The sequence below is a fragment of the Dipodomys spectabilis genome, unplaced genomic scaffold (genome assembly GCF_019054845.1).
Source record: "Dipodomys spectabilis isolate Male_0828 unplaced genomic scaffold, ASM1905484v1 ptg000187l, whole genome shotgun sequence".
NCBI classification, from domain to species: Eukaryota; Metazoa; Chordata; class Mammalia; order Rodentia; family Heteromyidae; genus Dipodomys; species Dipodomys spectabilis.
In genome coordinates this window covers 776,655-798,440 of record NW_024870864.1, presented here as the reverse complement: position 1 = coordinate 798,440, position 21,786 = coordinate 776,655, and the positions used below count along the sequence as shown (strand labels likewise).

Sequence of the window (21,786 nt, the reverse complement as noted above, 5' to 3'; positions counted from 1 at the left end):
GGAAGCCTAAGAAAAAGTAGCACCCAAATAGCACTCATGACAACACTAAGCCCAGGCTTTTTGGATATATCCGTGGTGGATTTCTTTTTTATATATTCTAAAAGCAAACAAAATGAAAGACACCTAAGATCCTTGCTACATTGTTCAATAGGTCACTTGAAATACAGAATAAATATCAAAATTGTAATAGGCTAAGCTGGGCACCAGTGGCTCACAACTGTAATCCTAGCCACTCAGGAGGCTGAGATCTAAGGGTCATGGGTTTGAAGCCAGCCCAGGCAAAAAGTTCCCATGAGACTCTTATTGTTGAGTAACCACTCAAAAACTGGAAGTGGCACTATGGCTCAAAGTAGTAGAGTGCTATCCTTGAGCTAGAGAGCTCAAGGACAGTACCCAGACCCTGAGTTCAAGCCCCATAACCACAAAAAAAAAAAAATGTAATAGAGCTTTGGAACTATACCTGATCCATTGATATGTACGCAGGCAACATCTCTGGAGTCTCCTGGGTAACACATTCATAGAGTACTGAACAAAAGAGATCCAGAATTTCCTGTTTCTGTGGAAAGTTAAAAGTATTCTTTAATACATCTAAGTATTTTCCAAAATCAATTCAAAGATACTCAAATATAATGCAGAAATAAATGCCATTTATATAAAGGCATCTATACAGTACCCCACCCTATAGCAGATTACACATTAATCTCAGCAGATCATGGAATTTCTTCCAAAGAGATTATATCTTAGGCCATAAAAAAGTCCTAACAAAGGGCTGGGAAGGTGGCTCAGTGGTAGAGCACTTGCCTTGCATGCCTGAGGCCCTGGGCTCAATTCCTCAGCACCACATAAGCAAAAAGCAAAAAGCCGGAAGTGGCGCTGTGGCTCAAGTGGTAGAGTGCTAGCCTTGAGCTGAAGAGCTGAGGGACAGCGCCCAGGCCCAGAGTTCAGGCCCCACGACCGGACGACCCGCCCCCCCCCAAAAGTCATACTTAAAAATAAGTTCTTGTACCCTAATAGACAATGGAATAAAATTAGAAATCAGAAGCAAGAAAAACTATTCAAATACACTTTTGAATGATTAGTGGTAGATAAATGACAAAACAGAAATTTAAAAATTCATAGATTCAGACAAAAATGTAACACAACCTACCTGAACCTGAGAGACAAAGCAAAGAGTGCTAAGAGGAATGTATATTATAGCCATAATTACCTACACTACAAAATCAGAGGGATCACATATAAACCACTTTAAGCTCTTAGAAAAACAAGAACAAACCAATCACAAAATCGGTGGCAGAAAGAAATAATAACTAGGTCACACATTAATGAAATGGGAGACTAAAAGAATACAACAAACAATGAAAAATAGAGTTGGCTCTCTAAAAGAAAAACAAGATTGACAAACTTTTAGCCAAATTAAAAGAAGGGAGGATATTCAAATTAATAAATTCAAGAGATGAAAAAGGATATAGTGCAACAGATACCAATGAAATTCAGAAAATCATTAAAGAATATTTTGAAAACCTACACTCCTCCATCAAACTTGAAAATCTAGAAGAAAACAATTCTAGACACATATGACCTAATAAAGGTGAATCAAGAGGATAAATACAATTAAACATATCTATAATGAATAATCCCAATAAAAGCCCAATGATAACAAGTAAAAGTCTAGCACCAAATGGATTCACTGCCAGACTTCCAAGAACACCAGTGTTCCTCAAACTATTCCAAAAATACAAAAGAAAGGAGTGTTACCAAACTCATTCTATAAAGCCAGTATTACTTAAATAGCAAAACCAGATAAAGGTACAACAACAAAAGTTACAGATCAATTTCCTTAATGAACATAGAAGCAGAAATTCTCAATAAAAGACAAAGTGAATCTAACAACACAATAAAGAGATTATATACTATAATCAAGTTGGTTTCAACTGCAGGGATGCAAAGATGGTTTAACATATGCAAATCAATAAATGTAACAGAGAACATATGGTTCAAGCAAGGATTAAAATAATCACATCATTTTATTAGATGCAGAAAAAGCCTCAGACAAAATACAACAACCCTTCATGACAAAGCTGTGACAAAAGTATGTACAGCTGGCGCTCTACCACTTGAGCTACACTTCTAACTAGTTTACTGGAGATAAAGAGTCTTGAGGATTTGTCTGCCTGAGCTAGCATTGAACTGCAATATGCCCAAGTAGCTAGGATGATAGGTGTGAGCCACTAGCACAGCTAGTTTATTTTTGACAAAGGTGACAAAAACATACGTGGGAGAAAAGAAAAATGTCTTCAAAAAATGTTGTGAAAAACAAGGAGGCAACAATGCTTGATAAGAAATGTACTCGTTATCTTGCCCATGTGATTGCAACTCCTCTGTACGGTATTCTCACAAAAAAAAAAAAAAAGTTGTGAAAACCAGATATCCACATATAGACAAGTGAAACAAAGTATCTGACTACTGCCCTGTACTCAGTTCAAAATGGATCAAAACTCTTAATGTCAGACCTAAAACTATGAAACCAGTACAAGAAAATCCTGGAAGATATATATGCATAGGCAATAACTTCTCAAATAGGACTCCAATAGCTCAGCAAAGGCTGACAAATAGAATTGCATCAAGATTAAAAAAAAAATTGTAGGGGGTTGGGAAGGTCACTCAGTGGTAGAGTGCTTGCCTTGCATGCCTGAGGCCCTGGGTTCGATTCCTCAGCACCACATAAGCAAAAAGAAAAAAGCTGGAAGTGGCTCTGTGGCTCAAGTGGTAGAGTGCTAACCTTGAGCTGAAGAGCTGAAGGACAGTGCCCAGGCCCAGAGTTCAGGCCCCACGACCGGACCCCCCCCCAAAAAAAATGCACAATGAAAAGCAGAGTCACTAGAATGAAGACAGTTTACAAAATAAGAGAAAAATGTTTCTATCTATTCACCTGACAAGGGATTAGTAACCAGAATATAAAGCCAAGAGATGAAAAAGGATATAGTGTAACAGATATCAATGAAATTCAGAAAATCATTAAAGAATATTTTGAAAACTTACACTCCTCTATCAAACTGGAAAATGTAGAAGAAAACAATTTTAGAATACATAAAGAATGGAAAAAAAAAACCTAAACTCCAAAAGAACCAACCCACTAAATGGGCAAATCAACTGAACAGGTAATTCTCAAAAAACTTAAAAAGCACAAATGGTCAATAAACACATCAAGAAATACTCAATATTCCTGAATATAAAGGAAAGGCAAATCAAAATGACACTGAGTTCATCTCATCCCAGTCAAAATGACTTACCAGAATACAAATAACAACCAAGACTGTCTAGAATGAGTTGGAATGTAAACTAGTGCAACCACTAAGAAAATCAGTATGAAAGTCCTTCTAAAAAAGCTATGTCCAATGATACCACTCTTGGGCCTATGTCCAACAGAATGCAAATCAGGATTCAATAGATATACTTACATACCTATGTTTATCACAGCACTATTCACAACAGACAAGCTATGGAGTCAAGAGCTTATATGCCCTTCAACTGATGAATGGATAAATAAAAAGTGGTATATATACACAAGAAGGAATATTACTCAGCCATAAAGAATAAAATTAGGTCATCTGTAGGAAAATGGATGGAATTGGACATCAATATGTTAATCAAAATAGTTTCAAAACAACAAATACCATGTTTTTTTTTTTTGTATGAATATTATATATCTGTCATGTAGATATAAATGTGGAACTGGTTGGGGGACCAGATGAAGGGAGGAAGAGAGAATGACAGTAGCTGAATAAAATACATTGTGTTTATGTATGCAGATGGCATAAGTCACTAACAACAATAGTCACTAAATACTGTTAAAAACGGAAGAAAGAAAAAGAAAGCAATAGAGAGGGAGAAATGTAACAAAATATATACATATACAGAATCCAAGTAAAACCATCTGTACAATCAATGTACTAAAAAAAAAAAAAATCCAATTACAGCTAGGGGTATAACTGAAATGGTAGACTATGCCTTGCAAGTACAAGAGACCTCTGATCTCCTAACTAGCTATGTGATCCTCATGTGACAGTTCTGAGGACCCGTTTCCTTATCTGTAAACTCAGAATAATAAAAATGTACCTATTCCGTAGGGTAAGAGTTAAATAAGAAAACTACGTCACGTACTCAGCAAAGTATCTAGTAAATACACACAACAAGTAAGAGGGTAAAGTTATTTCACTTAAACCTCAAACAATGCTACAAGATAGTTCTACTACAACCTTAATTTTAGAAATGAGGAAATTATCTTGGGGAGGCTGAAAGTTTTCTCCAGGCCATACACTGTACAAGCCAGGCTTCAATACTACATCATTTAATTTCTACATAAACTCATTCTCTGTCTGTACAGTAGATTAAAGCAAAGATCCACTAAACATCATGGAAATCCTGACAAGAATTGTATTATTAACAGAAATATTGTAGTATAAGGAGGAAAGAAATATATAGAGAATATATAAATCAGTTTAAGAAACATAAACTCTTACTCATCCAAATTAGTGTCTTTGAAATCTTAAGTTGTTTCTCCTATTAAGGTAGGAAGTTATTAAATTTAGTATTTTTAAAATGTGTATTTGCCAAGCAAAAATCATGTGATATATCTGAGACATGTCATCAAGCAAAAAGACTGATGGGGCTATTACAGTTTTGGTGGTTTACAGACAGAAATAATAACAAATTGCAGTTCTGGAATTCAGCAAAGCATATAATACATACCTGGCCCATGTTCACAGATGGTTTGCAAAAATATTCAGCAAATGACAGAAGTGCTGGGTCAGAAGTGAATGATGAAACTGTTTCTGGCTAAAAAAGAAAATCAACCATCAATAATGTAATTGAGACTATTTCCTTTCTGCTTAAACTGTAATGCATGTAATTTTAAGAACTCTACCTCCCCCTTTTCACACATTCTTCCCACAAAACTCAAGATGGCTCCAACTTACCAGAACTTCATCAGTCTGTTTGAAGAAGTTCAAGAGTTTTTCTTTACAAAGAAATATGTTATTTATGTACCAAAAGGCCAATAATAAGCAGGTCTTTCTTAAACAACTTGCCCCCAAAAGACTTTCTTTTCTCCCTCATTCAATATCTAACGAAAAGTCCACTATAGGCTATAATTGTTACTGAGAGAGAAAAAAGAGTATCCCTCAACCCAGTCACAAAAGGACAAATATTAGATGACTCCAAATACAGGGGAGACACCACTAAGGCAGAAAGCAGAGGGTAGACAAGAGAAATGCAGAGTTAACAATATCAATTAGGGGGAAAGGGGGTGTAGTTGTGTAGGTGGGAGGGAAGGGATGGTAGGGGAATAACAGAGGAGGCAGCAACAATGCTTGATAGGAAATGTATTCATTACCTGCTCATGTAACTGTAACCCCTCTGTACAGTATTTTTACAATAAAAAACGTATTTTAATAAAAAAAAAAAACTTATCAATAGTTATAAGCCAGTGGCTCATGCCTATAATCCTAGCTACTCAGAAGGCTGAGATCTGGAGATTCTGATTTAAAGCCAGCCCAGGCAGGAAAGTCCGTAACATGCATCTCCAATTGACAAGCAAAAAACAGGAAGTGGAGGTATGGCTCATGTGGTAGTGCACCAGCCTAGAGCAAAAATAAGCTGAGAGACATTGTCCAAGCCCTGAGTTCAAGCCCCAGTACCAGTGCACGCACGTGTGTGTACACACACACACACACACACACACACACACACACCACCAATATCAGTATACTTTATACCACTTAATGTTATAGTTAAAAATAGCTAAAACAATGTATTTTATGTTGTGTATATTTTACCACAAAAAAAAACTAGGGGCAAAAGCAGGTTATCACTCAGGGTTCAAGACTGAAAATGGAATAAGAAGCAGCAGAAACTCTAAAGACCAGAAGAGAGCAGGGATTAAAGGATTCTAAGCAACTGCCAACCAATACCATCATGCCCAGTTAAATTTTTCTTTAAAATTAAAAGAGAAATAAAGACCTCCCATGCTAAGCATAAATCTGAAGCAATCCATACCAAATAAGCCAGCACTGTGGAAGATACTTGAACACTATACACAGAAGAGGACAAAAGTGCTACGCAGGCATGACAGCTCAGGAAAAAACAAATCTCACTAGAAAAATGAATAAACAAATAAGAAATAAAAACCACTCATATTATTAATTCAGTAACGCAGAAAACCTCCCGAGTTAAGAAGGAAAAGGTTGCCAGGCACCAGTGGCTCACTCCTATAATTCTAGTTACTCAGGAGACTGATTAAGAGGTACAGATTGTAGTTCAGAGCCAGCACAGACAGTAGTCTGCAAGACTCTTCAATTAGCCAGCAAAATTCAAAAATTAAGGCATGGCTCAAGTGGTAGAGGGCCAGCCTTGAGAGAAAAAGATAAAGGCGAACACCTAGACTCTGGAGTTCAAACCCCAGTGCCAACACCAAAAAAAAAAAAAGGGGGGGGGGGGATTTTTTTATGAAATAAAAGTCGAAAGCAACAGAGAAAACACAGAAACTATAGGAAAATATGGAGACTGAAGAACACAGTTTACAATGATCAGCAGGTCACTGAAAAATGAGACAAAATTTTTATATACATACAGTGAAATTAAAACAAAAATACAAATTACCAGAACTTTGGGGATAGAGCAAACACAATTCTAACAGGAATATTTATAGCTATGAGTACTTACATTGAAAATCATAGATATCGCCAATAAATAACTTTATGGTGCATTTCAAGTTCAGAGAAAATTAAAAATAAATGAAACACCATATTAGTAGACAGAAAGAAATAATGAAGATCTAGGCAGAATTAAGAGACTAAAAGAACAATACAAAGTCTGGGCATCTGTAATCCTAGCTACTCAGGAGGCTGAGAGCTGGGGGATCCAGGTTCAAAGCCAGCTCAAACAGAAAGTCTTCAAGACTCCATCTTCAAAATAATCAGGGAAAACAAAACAAAACAAACCTGTGCTTGATGTGTGATAGATGCTAGCTGAGTGAGCAAGTCAGGAAACTAGATGCCTTGGGAGTCAGGCGGAGTAGAATAATATAAAGGACCAATGAACAAAGAATAGGTTTCTTGAGAAGACAAATCCTTAGGCATACTAAAGAAGGAAAGAAGACTTGAGATACACAATAGAGATGAAAAAGGAGATTTTTACAACAGATTGATATTTCAAAAAAAAAAGGTAACTAGGCCCGGTGTCGGTGGCTCACACCTATAATACTAGCTAACTCAGGAGGCTGAGATCTGAGAATCGCAGTTCAAAGCCACCCAGGCAGGAAACTCCATGAGACTCTTATCTCCAATAAACCACTCAGAAAACGAGAAGTGGTGCTGTAGCTCAAGTGGTAGAACGCTCACCTTGAGCTGAAGAGCTGAGGAATAGTGCCCAGGCCCAGAGTTCAAGCCCAAGACCAAAAAAGGAGAAAAGAAGAAAGAGGGGAGGGGAGGGAAGGGGAGAAGAGAGGAGAGGAAGGGGGCTGGGAAGGTGGCTCAGTGGTAGAGCGCTTGCCTTGCATGCATGAGGCCCTGGGTTCGATTCCTCAGCACCACATAAGCAAAAAAGAAAAAAGCCGGAAGTGGCGCTGTGGCTCAAGTAGTAGAGGGCTAGCCTTGAGCTGAAGAGCTGAGGGACAGTGTCCAGGCCAAGAGTTCAGGCCCAACGACCTGACCCAAAAAGAAAAAGAAAAAGACAAAGAAAAGAAAGTAACTAATAAGAATTAGTAGTAAATTTAAAAAAAAAAATTAGTGCCGCTAGGCTCCAGTGGCTCATGTCTATAATCCTAGCTACTCAGGAAGGACTGAGATTCAAAGTCCATGAGACCCTTATCTCCAATTAATCAGCAAAAAGCCAGAAGAAGCAGAACTAGCTTTGAGCAAAAACATTAAGGGGCAGTACCCAGACCCTGATTTCAAACCCCAGCACTGGCACCAAAAAATAAATAAAGTAAGGAATTAATGCTAACTGGCAACTTGCAAAAAAAAAAATTATTTTTTATATATAAGTAAAACATGACTAATTTAAAGACTAATAGGTAAAATTACAGTGTAAAGATTTATTGTGACTTGTACTTCCTAGAGTACAGACAGACTGTACCTATTTTACTATGGCTGCCACATAAAACATCAAAGAAACCCAATGTCAATCAGGCTCTACAATATGCAGCAATAAGAGGAAAAGCTACAGGGATGTGGCCTATTACTTCTGGTCTTTCAGTTTACACTAATCAATACTACCTTGAAAATCCGGGCTTCAGAATTCCTGTTTGTAACAGTCTGAGCCAACAAACTTTGCCATCCCATTGGATCTTCTTTGTAGGAGAGCTGGCCTGCCCTTAGCTTAACATATAAAACCCCATCCTTGGAAAGAATGGACCTGAAAGAAAATTAATTAACAATAATGAATTTAACAGGAGGTATTACTGGCAGTTCTCAGATGGAAATGGTTTTTCCAATACTATGTTTAAAGGAAATAAAGTCTGCATTATTCTCCACCATTATTCACTGTGTCTACAATTAAATCAGTCCATACAAGAAAACCTGCAGTAAATAAGAAAAGCTAAAAGTCCAGATTCACAGGACTTGTTAATAAATAGAATGAATTCTAACTATTTGCTCAAGTCTAAGTTTTAAAGGTAATATTAATTATGTACTGTTAATATCTAACACTTGTTGGTATACCCTCTGTCCCTTAGCATAAATTAGACACTAGAGGCACTAAAGAGCTATTAACTGGCTGTAGCAAATAGAAAATAATGTAAATATAAAAAAAATAATACAGAAACTTGCCACTAAATGATGGGAAAATACAAAGTGGGACAGACCAAGCTATAAAAACTTCTATATGTTTTTAAACTTTCTGGTTTACATATGACATGAGGTATAAAATTATTGACATGCTGAAGTTACTGTATGAATATAACTGTTTCTACTCAAGAACAATCTACCATAATCTTAATTAAACCATGTTAATAAGACAATAGTAAAGAAATATCTGACAAACACTTGTGTTACAATAAGGTTCCCTTAGTGAACAGACACATAAGTCTTTTTCTTTTTTCATTTTGTGTTGGTTTTGGGGGATGAACTCAGGGCCTCATACTCTCACTTGGAATTTCCACTTAAGGTTTGTGTTCTACTATTTGAGGTATGTGTCCATTTCCAACTTTTTGCTGATTAACTGGATATAAGAGTCTCTTGCATTTGTCTGCTCAGGCTGATTTCAAACCATAATTCTCAGATCTCAGCCTCCTAAGTGGCTTAAATCATAGGTATGAACAACAGGTGTTAGAGTCAGCCCTGTTTTCCAATACTTTCTCAAGCTAAATTTCTAGATGAAAAGTATAAACGTTTCAAAGCAAGAATGGAAAATCTTTTTTCTGCCAAGAATCATTTGAGTATTTTAACATAACTCACCAGCTCTACAAAATTATCAATACAGGCAGACATTACAAGCAGCTGATGCAAAAAAAAGCTTTGCCTCTCATGTGCCAAATGACTTGTAGGCCTTATTTTGCCCTCAGCCTAGATTATTTTCTACCCAGTTCAGAGCATGATTTCCAAATGAAAAGTTTCATATTGTAATAAAAACTCAATTTCAAGGACATAGAACATTTTATCCAATACATCCTACGTACTATCTTGGAAGAGATTGAAGAATGATAAGCAACATTCTAGGTAATCTATAATTTTACTTCCCCATGTTTAAAGGAAAAAGTCTGCAATATACTTACTTCAAGTGTTCTGTTCCCTTGCTTAAATCTATGAGCAGTTCCCAGTACCTTGGGCCTTTAATTTTAATCTGCCAAGATAAATGCAAACAGTCAACAAAAAACTGAAACCACGCCTTTCAAAAGTAGCACCTCAGAAATAGTCAGGAAAAAGTTGTTAAATTCCGTTTCCTGAAGAAAATTGCATATGAATCATGTTTTGAGGGCACAACACTTCTCAGGACAGCCCTTCCCTGCTATTCATGACTGCTCCTCCTGCTGCTGCTTTCCTGTGTTATACAAAGCATGGAGAAGGCAGACTTTTCCAAGCAGTCATCTATAATGCTACACCATTCTTTCAATTTATCCCTTTGATTGACTCCCCCAAATCATGCCCAATTTACCTGCTTCAAAAGGTGGAGTTCTGGAAGAAGGGTAGGAGCCATCAGTTCTTCTTTGGTTTGTTCATACCACTGAGTGCCCTTTATAAAAAAGTTAAAGTACAGTCACTATTTACTTGGTAGGAACTACAAAGAAAAAACATCCACTATTCATCTTCCCCCTCCTCAAAGAAAATAAAGGGTATAAAATCCTCTCTGACACTCAAATCTTATTTCTAAATTCTTTTACAGGGCATACTTCTTCCCCCACCACTTGGAGCCTTGGCCCTTCACCAACCAGCAGTACCAACAGGACACATTGCCATGGCCTCTGGGCTTTTCACACACATGTTGTCTTCTTTTTATTTTTTATTTTTTTTTGGGGGGGGTCCGGTCATGGGGCCTGAACCCTGGGCCTGGGCGTTGTCCCTCAGCTCTTCAGCTCAAGGCTAGCGCTCTACCACTTGAGCCACAGTGCCACTTCCGGCTTTTTTCTTTTTGCTTATGTTGTGCTGAGGAATTGAACCCAGGGCCTCAGGCATGCAAGGCAAGCGCTCTACCACTGAGCCACCTTCCCAGCCCACATGTTGTCTTCTATGTTGAAAACAAGCCCCACTTAAGATAACATTCGCACTACACATGTCCCTCTCATTTTCACAACTCTATTCTCAATACATCCAAACCTGGCTCCCCAGTAGATACAAATTCCTTAAGAACTATAACAATGTCACTGCATTTCCATACCAGAGGCCAGCACAGCTTTAATACAGAGGAGATACTAAAAAGCTTACTGATGGAAGGCTATATGACCTGAGATTGATCTGTGCATCTGAATATTCATTCAATTTAGGGCTTTCAAAAAAGGATCTAGGAGTATTTCTAACTCAACTATTCAGAACAGCGGTATTGGCCATGTAAAGTTACCAAGAATATTTATGAACTATAAGCTTTAGAGACAAAAGAACAACTAAGAAGGTCTACAATACAAAGTCAGAGACTATAAATGTATGTATATGGCCTGGTAAACATACAATAATTTGGGAAGCGCCATTCATTACTTTCAGCTTTACTAGACATCACTTCTGAAATGTTTTCACCTGTAAAGATGATTGAGTGGTAATAAAATTATAAATAAAAGCTAGAGTTACCTTATAGGTTACTTCTAAGAGGGCGTAGCAGGGTGTGTTTGTATCCACATCTACAGGTACTAGAAGCCTTGGTTCTGCAGCCAGCACATACAGGTGCCGGAGAGCCTGAAGATGATACCTGGACACAGGAAATACAGAGAGGAAGTGACAGCCATTGTAGAAAATCTGTTGCCTACATGTTCCAGAGGACAAAAATTTGAGTAGGAGCTTCATGTAAGGTCCATTCCTGGACAGCGAACAGACCTCACCCAGTACCTGCGTTACCTAGGCAACTGGGATACCTGGAAGAGGTCACATCCGCATCCGCTGAGGTCACATCTTAACCTGATGTGGCCACACCTTTCTCCCACCTGATCCCACTTCCCTTTACCTGGACACACCCTTCCCCACCCCCTACCCTATATAAGGCCTAAACCGCGGCCAGACCGCCCTCTTTTCCTTTTGCCAGCCGCTTGGAGTGCCAACCTTGCCTGGTCCCAGCAGGTCTACTGAATAAACCTACCCCTTACCTGAATACCACGTGCGTGGTGCAGTTCTTACTCGGCCACCTCTTTTTAAAAACCTAACACTTCACATAAAAAGCCATAGTTTTCTTTTTCTGACTTAATCTTTATGAAGGGTACTCTTAAAGTCAGGTGTCAAGTTCAATAAGAAATATGAAGAAATGATCCTTTAAAAAGTATCTATGCGTGGAAGAAGATGGCAGAGGAGAAGCTGGGGACTAAACAAGCTCTCGCAGAGAAACCAGTTTTAGTGTTCCAGTGAAAAATCCAAGGCTAGAGAGTCACACCAAGTGTACCATCATAGTACAGAGTTTGGCCAGAGAGGAAAAATTCAGGCAGCTGGGTTAGAGACAGATTCGAGCACTTGCCAGTGTCTGCAGCAGCCACACTGACTGCTGCAGCAGCTGCCACATAAACAGAGAGAGCGTGGAACAAAGGCACCAGAGGCGGTGTGTGAGCAGATTCTACTTGCCAGCAAGGACTGACAAGGAGCAGAAATCTTCATCCTGCTGACCACAGATTGTTTCCAGATCATGGACAGCCCAGAAACCAAGGGAAAGGCGTGAGTACCCCCACAAGACCACCTCATTCCTTCTCACAGAACAGCGGTGGTAAGGTAGTCCCTCCCCCACCACTGGAGAAGAACTCCATCTTTGATACTGACAAAGACTGGGCCAGACCAGCTAGCAAGTAACTCAAGCCTTGGAAGAAGACAATAGAAGCCATTCAACAGGTCAAAGGAAACTAACCTGCAGGGCTCAGCTACACCCCTGGAGAAAATTGCCCTTCCCAGACAGAGATAGCTCTGCTCAGGGAGGAGTGACTTCTCTGGGTAAACAGAGCCACAGGCTGCCTCACCCACAAGACAGGAGACCCAGCAGCAAGAGGGGGTAAAAGAAAAACAATTGAAACTCAGTAAACAAAAATCCTGAGAATCACTCCAGGGCTCTGTGAGTGTTTCAGGAGCTAGCCCCTCAGGAAAAAGTTACTGAATGCTGACAGTCCTCAAATCTACTTACAACCTAGCCCCATCACAGCAACTCCAAACTAGAGGAAACAGTCATCTTCCTCAACTAGACTTAACAGACATCTACCGAATATTTCACCCAGCAGCATCAGAATACACGTTCTTCTCACAGCACACAGAACATTCTCCAAAATAGAGCACATTGTAGGTCACAAAGCAAATTTGTCCAAAATAAGAAATACTGAAATTATGCCCTGCATTCTCTCAGACCACTAGGGAATAAAGTGTAGTAGGAAGACCCCTACTCAGGCAGGCAAGCCCACCTAGTCATCCGGAGTGACAGAGCCCACCGCAACAAAGTTGATATTAAAGAAGCAACTTTATTGAGAAGGTTCCTACACTGACCGACCGGCCAGGGCCACAGCACAGGCTCGGGAGCTGATACTGCGACCCCGAGCGGCCCACGTGCTTAGGTTTTTAAAGGCAAAAATCACAAGGTGAAGCCTGGTCCCGTAGGCGCCCAATGAGGTTTTCACACACCCCCAGACCACACGAAGGTGGCCAGTGAGGTTACACTTTGTCACATAATGGCTGTTTAAACCAGCCTATCACTTTTGGTTTAAATGACTCGCGAATTCAACGGTAAAGGGGAGCTTAAGGTAAACATACACAAAGGAGTTTAGTGGAGTTTAACATAAGCATGTGGAAAAGGTGGAGTTTATAGTAAACTTGGGATGTCGCCAGCATGCAAGCATGAGTCGGATTATTGGCTACCTGTTTAATCGGTCAATCTTTAACAGAACAATGAAGGTGGGTTAAGTTAAGGGGAGGGGGACCCAGAGGCATTCCTTTTCATTCCAAGAACTGGGCTGGCTGGAGCCAAGGTTTTTTTGTTTTTGTTTTTTTTTTTCTAAAATCCCTAAAACAAAAACAAAACCTGTAAAGAAGCTGTCCCAGCTCGAGTCTCCTCTCAGGGCCTAGTTCAAAAGTTATTCAACACCAAAAGCCACTAAAGAAAATCCTGTAACACATAGGCTGAACAACACACTGCTGAACCACAAGTGGGTCATGGAAGAGATCAGAAAGGAAATTCATGATATTTAACAAAATGAACACACAAATTACCAGCTATTCTGGGACACAGCAAAGGCAGTACTCAGAGGCAAGTTTATAGCTCTGAGTTCCTATATCAACAAATTGGAGAGATCTGAAACAATTTAATGAGGCATCTGAAGCTCTTTGAAAAAGAGCAACAAGCTAAACCCCAATCAAGTAGACAGAAATAAACAGTTAAAATTAAATCAGAATTACAGGAATTAAGAGTCAAAAAAAAGTAGAATGAACAAAACAAAGAGTTGGTTCTTCAAAAAAATTAACTTGATAGACCCTTAACAAATCTTATCATAAAAAGAAGAGAACATGCCCAAATAAACAAACTCAAGAGATGAGAATGAAAACATCACCACAGAAACAACCAAGATTCAGAACATCATAAAAGATTATTTCTCAAACCTTTATGTTAGTTAAGTTTGAGAATCTGGAAGAAACGGATGAATTTCTAGCAAATATTGACATGCCCAAACTAAACCAAGATGATTTAAACCAAATTAACCAACCCATATCAAGCATCAAAATAGAAACAGCAATAAGAGACCTCCAACCCAAGAAAAGCCCAGGACCGGAAGGATTTACAGCTGAATTCTACAAGGCCTTCAAAGCAGAACTCACACCGATACTCCTCCAACTCTTTAATGAAATTGAAAGTGAAAGTTTACTACCAAACTCTTTCTATGAAACCATCATAACTCTCATCCCAAAACCAGGCAGGGACTCATCAAAGAAAGAGAAACATTTCTTTGATAAACAGGGATGTAAAATGTCTCAACAAAATTTTGGCCAATCGGCTTCAACAACTCATCAAAAAAATCAGATGCCATGATCAAACAGGATTCATTTCAGGGATGCAAAGCTGGTTCAATATACACAGAGAAGATCTTCACTAGCCATACAATAGACAAAGAACTCATATCTAAACATACTTAAAACCCAAAACATTAAATCCCACAACAACAAATGCTCAAACTACCTGATTAATAAGTGGGCTAAAAACTTTAAAAGAGACTTCTCTGAAGAGGAAATAAGAATGGCCAATAGACACATGAAGAAATGCTCAACTTCTCTAGCCATAAAAGAAATGCAAATCAAAACAACATTGAGACTCCACCTCACCCCAGTTAGAATTGCTATAATCAAGAAATCTAATAACAACAGATATTAGAGGGAATGTGGCCAAAAGGGAACCCTACTGCATTGTTGGTGGGAGAGTAAACTTGTTCAACCACCTTGGAAAGTAGTATGGAGGTTCCTCAAAAAACTCAACATAGAGCTCCCCTATCCTCCAGCGATTCCACTTTTGGGCATTTGCCCAAACGATCACAAACAAGACCATACTAAAGCTACCAGCACAACTACGCTTATTGCAGCATTATTCCCCATAGCTAAAATATGGAACCAAACCAGATGCCCCTCAGTAGATGAATGGATCAAGAAAATGTAACATATGTATACAATGGAATTCTATGCTTCCATCAGAAAGAACAACACTGCCCCATTTGTTAGGAAATGGAAAGACTTGGAAAAAATTGTATTAAGTGAAGTAAGCCAGGCCCAAATAAAAACATAGGGTCCCATGGTTTCCCTTATTTGCAATAACTAGTATATATGTCTAGGACGAGCAGAAAAGGTCAAAAGCTATGTATATATGACCATATAATATGATTTTAAGGGAAATGAATCCCAAGATAGGGACACAAGAGGTTTTATCTTTCTTGCTGTTGTTTTTAATGTACTTACAATGTACTATGTGATATTTTTATTTCTTTCGTATGTTCTTTCCCCATGGTATAAAACCCCTGTTTTCACTGTTATTTGATTCTGGTGCCCTGCATCTTGTATATACGTTTTTCTAACTTGGGGAGGGGAAGGGAAATAACAGAATGCTGAAATACGGATAAAAGTTGACCCACTGTAACAATGAGATGTACAAGACACTATGTTGAAAAATGAACTTTACAACTTCAGGGAGAGTGGGAGGAGGAATTGGGGAGGGACGGTCAGGGGAAAAACAAAGGAGGGGGTAACAATGCTTGATAGGAAGTGTACTCATTACCTTACTTATGTAACTGTAACCCCTCTGTACAGTATATTTACAACAAAAATTATATATTAAAAAAAAGTATCTGATCACTGACCCAAGAATATTTTTAACTTCATATTCAGTTAAAAGGTTGTATAATACAGTATATAAATTGTCTTAACATAAAAATACTCACTAATAAACAAAGCACTGATAAAATCAGTCCCTCTCAAATATCTTTCTGCTTACCACTGAAATCTTTTTCCCCTTCCTTAAAAGATTGTAAGGAAAGATGCCAGTTTTTCTCAGATAGTAAAACTCTTCTCTGTATCCACACGAGTACACAAATAAATACTTGTCCATTGAAAGACACAGCATAACAAAAGTCAATGGGGAGAATAACATGTGTATGTATGTACTTTACACTTACACCTGGCTATGACCAAGTTTTCTAAAAATACTACTAAAAATAAAATTTATAGGAAAGAAGCATTTAATGCTTAAAAAGATTATTGACCCTTATTTCCAAATTTCTTCAAGATAATTAAACCAACAGATAACATGACCAGCAATAACTTGGGATGGCAGCTACCCAAAACTGACCCTCACTCAAAACATTTTACAGAAGCTATGCTAAATGTCATTGCTGTATAAATTAGCAACCATGTTCCTATATTCTACCTGCTGGCACTCTGGATTTGAGATCAGGCTATTTTGTAAAGCAGTCATGTTTCTTAAGTACTCTGGCCCTTCTCTAAATAGACAACAGGGATGCCATCGTTAGCACAGTGGTTATCAGAGATGTCACTTATGAGAAATTGTTTCCTTCCCTTCCCCTCTAGGTGAAAAGTGCTCTGCTCTGACTGGTCACTTCTGGGGATAAGGAAGTCACTCTGCTCTTAAAAGCAAAGTTTCTTTGCAATTCGACTGCCCCTGTATGATTTGATGTCATGTTGATTGCCACTTCTAAACCCTTAAGGATTTTTTTTTGCATTATGTCTCTTCCATACATACACGGTTTCTCAAAAAAGAGGAAATTCATCAATCTCTTTAATCTTGAATTAAACAATTATAGCAGAAGAGGTAGCATCTGGCTCTTTCCTTGGCTACCTTGCTGATAAATTTATCCCTAAAGATAATATGCCCTTTTTCTCATTTTACTACAATTCTACAGGCCTGGGTTAGTGGAAACTGGTAAATATCAAATATTTAAAGTTGTCTTGTAGTCTACAACTTTATAAGAAATATTTTTTAAAGAATTTAATTGTGGTGCTTGCTTCGGCAGCACATATACTAAAATTGGAACGGATACAGAGAAGATTAGCATGGCCCTTGCGCAAGGATGACACACAAATTCGTGAAGCGTTCCATATTTTCCAACAATGAGATGTACAAGTCGTTATGTGGAAAAACGAACTTTACAACTTTGGTGTGGGGGGGAGGAGGATTGGGTGGGAGTGCGGGGGGAGGATGGGAAGGGATGGGAAACAAAGGAGGAGGCTACAATGATTGATAAGAAATGTACTCATTATCTTGCCCATGTAATTGTAACCCCTCAATAAAAAAAAAAAATTTAATTGTGGAAATAAGCTCAAGAACAAAAGAACAAAACAATGCTAATCTGGAAATTGAAACAAAAATACAAAACAATTATCTCCTTAAAGAACTGGAGAAAATGCCAGGTTGAAGACTGAATTGTTAAGACTCACCGGTTGTCAGTGCTATGAGCTGGGAAATGTGGGTAAAGAGCACAGAGAAGAGCAGCAATGGAAGAGTTTGATGTGCTCAAAGAGTACCTGCAAAGCAAATTAGAAACAGAAATTATTAATTTCCTTCTGTGCATAACTTCAAGGCATTATTGTTTTGGTGGTACTGGGGTTTGAACAGAGAGAGTTCGTTAGGCACATTTAGGCAGAAAACATTTGGTTCTATTTTGCTTTGATTATTTTTGAGATAAGGTCTCAATTTTTGAACATGTCAATCTGGGCCACAATCTTCCATGTTTACACTTCTTTCTGTAAGCTGCAAAAACAGGTACATACCACTATGCCCAGGCTTTCTATCTGTGAGACAATATCTCACAATTTTTTTTTTGCCTGATAGCCTGCACCAGTTATTCTCCTTATCTTAGCCTCCCAAGTAGCTCAGACAATAGGCTCATGCCACCATGCCCAGCCTCAAAACATTGCTGAGAGAAAAGTAGAGGTTTGTGTGGCGTTATACCAGGGTCAGATGCTTTGTTTAATACAATAGTGTCAATGGTGTGAATGTTTTATTTTTCTTTAGACCTTAAGCTCTTTCAAGATAAGATCATGTCCTTTTTAAGGCAGAAGCAACATCCAACAAATTCAATTCTTGAATCATTAATTCAATTCCTGAATTAATATGCAAGATACTAACCTAAAATAGCATAATAGTGAGAACTGTAATCTTAGAAATTAAAAATACTGATAACCTTGTATAAAATATGCCTCCATATTCTAGGTTCCTTTTAAAATACAGAGCTCTTTATATGATACCTTAAACATTGTTTTCTGTTTTTGTAAACATGAATATTCCTTTAAAATGATGGAGTTAAGGCCAAAGTTACAAATATTCCCTCAAATACAAATCATTTTTTTCTTATAAATATGATAAGGTTTTTCTACAAACATCATATTCTCTTAGTAAAGAATCTGTTGAATTTTTCTGGTTTATTTTAGTAAGTAGTTCACAGATTTTCTTACAAATATTTTGAAGTGAATATGCTACAAAACAACACCTTAAACCACCTTTGTATCTATTCTGCATAAACATATATTTTACATACTTATATATATACATGTTCAAATCTTTCTTGTACCTTTTCAAATAATTGAAATTATTAAATAAGAGTTTAGCATCCAACATACTCAAATAGTTAATGAGCTAAGAAGAAATTTCAAAATTTTAAGCAAAGAGCCTGGTACAGATGGCTCATACCTATAATCTTAGCTACTCAGGAAAGTGGGATCTGAGGACTGGGGTTCAAAGCCAACCTGAGCAAAAAAGTTGTAAGACTCTTTTTGTGAGACTCCAAATAAACCACCAAAAAAGCCAAAAGTGAAGCTGTGGCTCAAGTGGTAGAGCAGTAGGCTTGCATAAAAAGCCCAAGGACAATGCCCAGGCCACGTTCAGACCCCACGTCCGGTACCAAAAAAAAAGCGAAGATAAGTATCTACTCCAGCATGTGCAAAGAATAGGCCCCTTTTCTCTGTGATATCTTGATAAACTAAAATTCAAAATTGAATTTAAGATGTTAATGTTAAAAGCTGATGGGTCAAACACAATGGGTAAGCTATGTTGTGATAAATTAAAACATTAAAGAGTACATATAACTTCTGAAAAGCCAAAAGTTACTGAAAAGGCTGGACCAGAAAGGGAGGAAATCTAGTCCATATGAAAAAAGGATAAATAGACTCATACCATGTGAATAATAGATGAGGGATTAAAAGCATAAAGTAAAAAACAGGCTTGTTTTGAAAGGAAAACATTCAAAAAATTCACAAAGTAGACAAGAATTTTTATACCATTTCTTCAACTACTCTTAATTCTAAATAAAAAGAGATAAAAAATGCACACTTACCTTAAAATCTTATTTTTACAATTCTGAAAAAGTGACTTCTAATTATAAGTCCAGTCATAAAAGGAAAAGCCTATTCCCATACACAAGAGCTAATCAAATGAACAAACCAGTCACAGATTATAAAAACTCAACAGACTTAACTTCCCTCAAGCTGATACATAGAATAAATACAATTACAATCTTTACTTTTGGCAGTACTAAATTCAGGGCCTGTGCTTGTTAAGACAGACTGTCTATCCTTGAGCCACATTCCAAGCCCCAAGATAACTTTTATTGCTCCTCTTCTTGGCAGTACTAGTGTTTGAACTCAGGGCCTTAAGCTCACTCTGTATTTAAGCCACACTGCCAGCCCTCTAATCCATTTTTTTATCATATTATTTAGAATGAAAATTGACAAATTCCAACATTTACATGATAATGCAAGAATAAAAGAATAGAAAAACTTTGGGGGAGGAAAAAAATAGCTACATTGCTTTTATAGATCTTACGCATGAGATATTTTTATTAAGAAATAAATACATATTTCTTTACCTTCCTCCTCCTAAAAACAGAAGTCCAAGGGCCATGTGATGAGCTAAGTGAAAACCGTAGTTCATTTCACCACCTGTTTTCATGTGTAGGAAACGACAAAGCTGCAGAACCTTTAGGTTCCCAGAGCCAGCCATTACCATAGAGAGAGACAGCAGCACCACACTCAGGCATGTTTCCAGGTTGTAAGGACCTGTCTAGTAACACAAAAACATGATATTATTATAACTACTGTCACACTTTCTCATTACTACAACTGAATGGCCATTTGGAAAAGCCTATATTTGATTCTTTTTTTAAAAAATGTAAAATAAATCTTTTCCCTGATTAAGAAATAGGAGTTCAAAGTCAGATAATGTGATGTTAGGAAAACAAAACCTCAAATATGTATTTTAATGTTTTTGTTTCTTTCATGCATGTGTTTCTAATGCATTTATAAGATTATTTCTTTGTTGCTTTGTATGTCCCTCCCCCACAGTGTAACCCCTGCTTTCACTATATTTGATGTCAGTATAACATGTGGAGGAGACGGGGACAAACAAGTCGTTTAAGGATTCAGGTGGACCTGTTGCAACAATGAGAAGTACAAAATGTCATGTCAAAACCAGCTTTACAATGTCGGTGGGGGGGGGGGGGAGGGGGGTATGATTGGGTGGGAGGGAGGGGGGAGGCTGGGAAGGGAGGTGAAGGGTAAACAAAGGAGGAGGATGCAATGCTTGGTAAGAAATGTATGCATTATCCTGCCCATGTAATTGTAACCCCTCTGTACAGTATGTTCTCAAATAAAATAAAATAAAATTTAAAAAAAAAAAAAAAAAAAAAAGAAATAGGAGTTCAATGTAGAAAATTCAAACTAGTAAGTATCAAAAAAGAAAAAAATATTTTCAAATTATACCACACAGTAAGAATAGGCATTTAACATTTGGATATTTTTCTCTGAATTTTTTCCCTTTGTATATATTTTCCCAAATGAAATTCAGACATTACTCTACAAAGTAATCTTAACTTTTTAATAGTATATTATATAATATTAAATAAAGGCAATCTTCATGCACAAGAAATATTTTGTAGGCATTTTGCTAGCTCCAATGTGCAAGAATGGTCCTGTCTTCCTGTCATCAGAGCAATAATGATTCAAGAACAGCTAAACCTTCCCTAAATACTAATTCTTAAAGAAAACTTTCCAACATTCAGTACTGAGACAGAACATAAAGTCATTGAATGCTATAAACTTTCTCATTTACTCATTTCAAAAGACTATAACTAAATCCTCACCAAATTAATATCCCAGAACAAAAATACAGAAATGAGCCAATGCTTCAAATCTCCCATTTTAAACTCAAATAATAGACATTTGATCAAACATACAAATAATAGGAAAATCAGTAACTTTTTTTCAGGTTTAATTTATTCCCAAAGAGAAACATAAAAAAGACTTACTACAGAAGCATTTGGTGCAGACAAATAAGTCATAAAATCTTTTGCAAATTTATGCTGAAAAAGAAAATTGAAAATTAGAAGAACCATCTTAAGGTGATGATAGAAAGAAAATAGAGCAGAATAAACCAAGATGGTTCTTACCAAACAGTTAAATGCTGACAAATTTTCTGATCCAGCAAATCGAAAACCGAGAGATAAACAGGCTCCTGCAATTATGTAGACATGAGCTTGGCTGAAAACAAGAGTATGAGAAAGTTAATACTGTCATTGTTTTTCTTTAAAATTCATTATCAGGGGCTCAAGTGGTAGAGTGTCAGCCAATGCGTGAAAGCTCC

The 21,786-nt window shown here is 37.5% G+C and overlaps 1 protein-coding gene and 1 non-coding gene across 2 annotated transcripts in view; one reads left to right on the top strand and one right to left on the bottom strand.

The window, feature by feature from the left end:
- The window catches only part of Anapc1 (anaphase promoting complex subunit 1), a 101,653-nt gene that overhangs the window by 8,744 nt on the left and 71,123 nt on the right, over nt 1-21,786 (bottom strand). Inside the window, exons 36-45 of the mRNA XM_042695563.1 lie at nt 21,593-21,683; nt 21,452-21,505; nt 20,015-20,208; nt 17,589-17,675; nt 11,274-11,391; nt 10,150-10,227; nt 9,770-9,837; nt 8,274-8,412; nt 4,750-4,836; nt 461-556 (exon numbers count right to left, since the gene is read on the bottom strand). Coding sequence (XP_042551497.1) covers nt 461-556; nt 4,750-4,836; nt 8,274-8,412; nt 9,770-9,837; nt 10,150-10,227; nt 11,274-11,391; nt 17,589-17,675; nt 20,015-20,208; nt 21,452-21,505; nt 21,593-21,683 — 1,012 coding nt within the window. The remainder of the gene's footprint in view (nt 1-460; nt 557-4,749; nt 4,837-8,273; nt 8,413-9,769; nt 9,838-10,149; nt 10,228-11,273; nt 11,392-17,588; nt 17,676-20,014; nt 20,209-21,451; nt 21,506-21,592; nt 21,684-21,786) is intronic.
- LOC122121401 lies at nt 17,149-17,256 on the top strand. Its single transcript, XR_006149942.1, has one exon. It is a non-coding gene; the product is annotated as a U6 spliceosomal RNA (small nuclear RNA).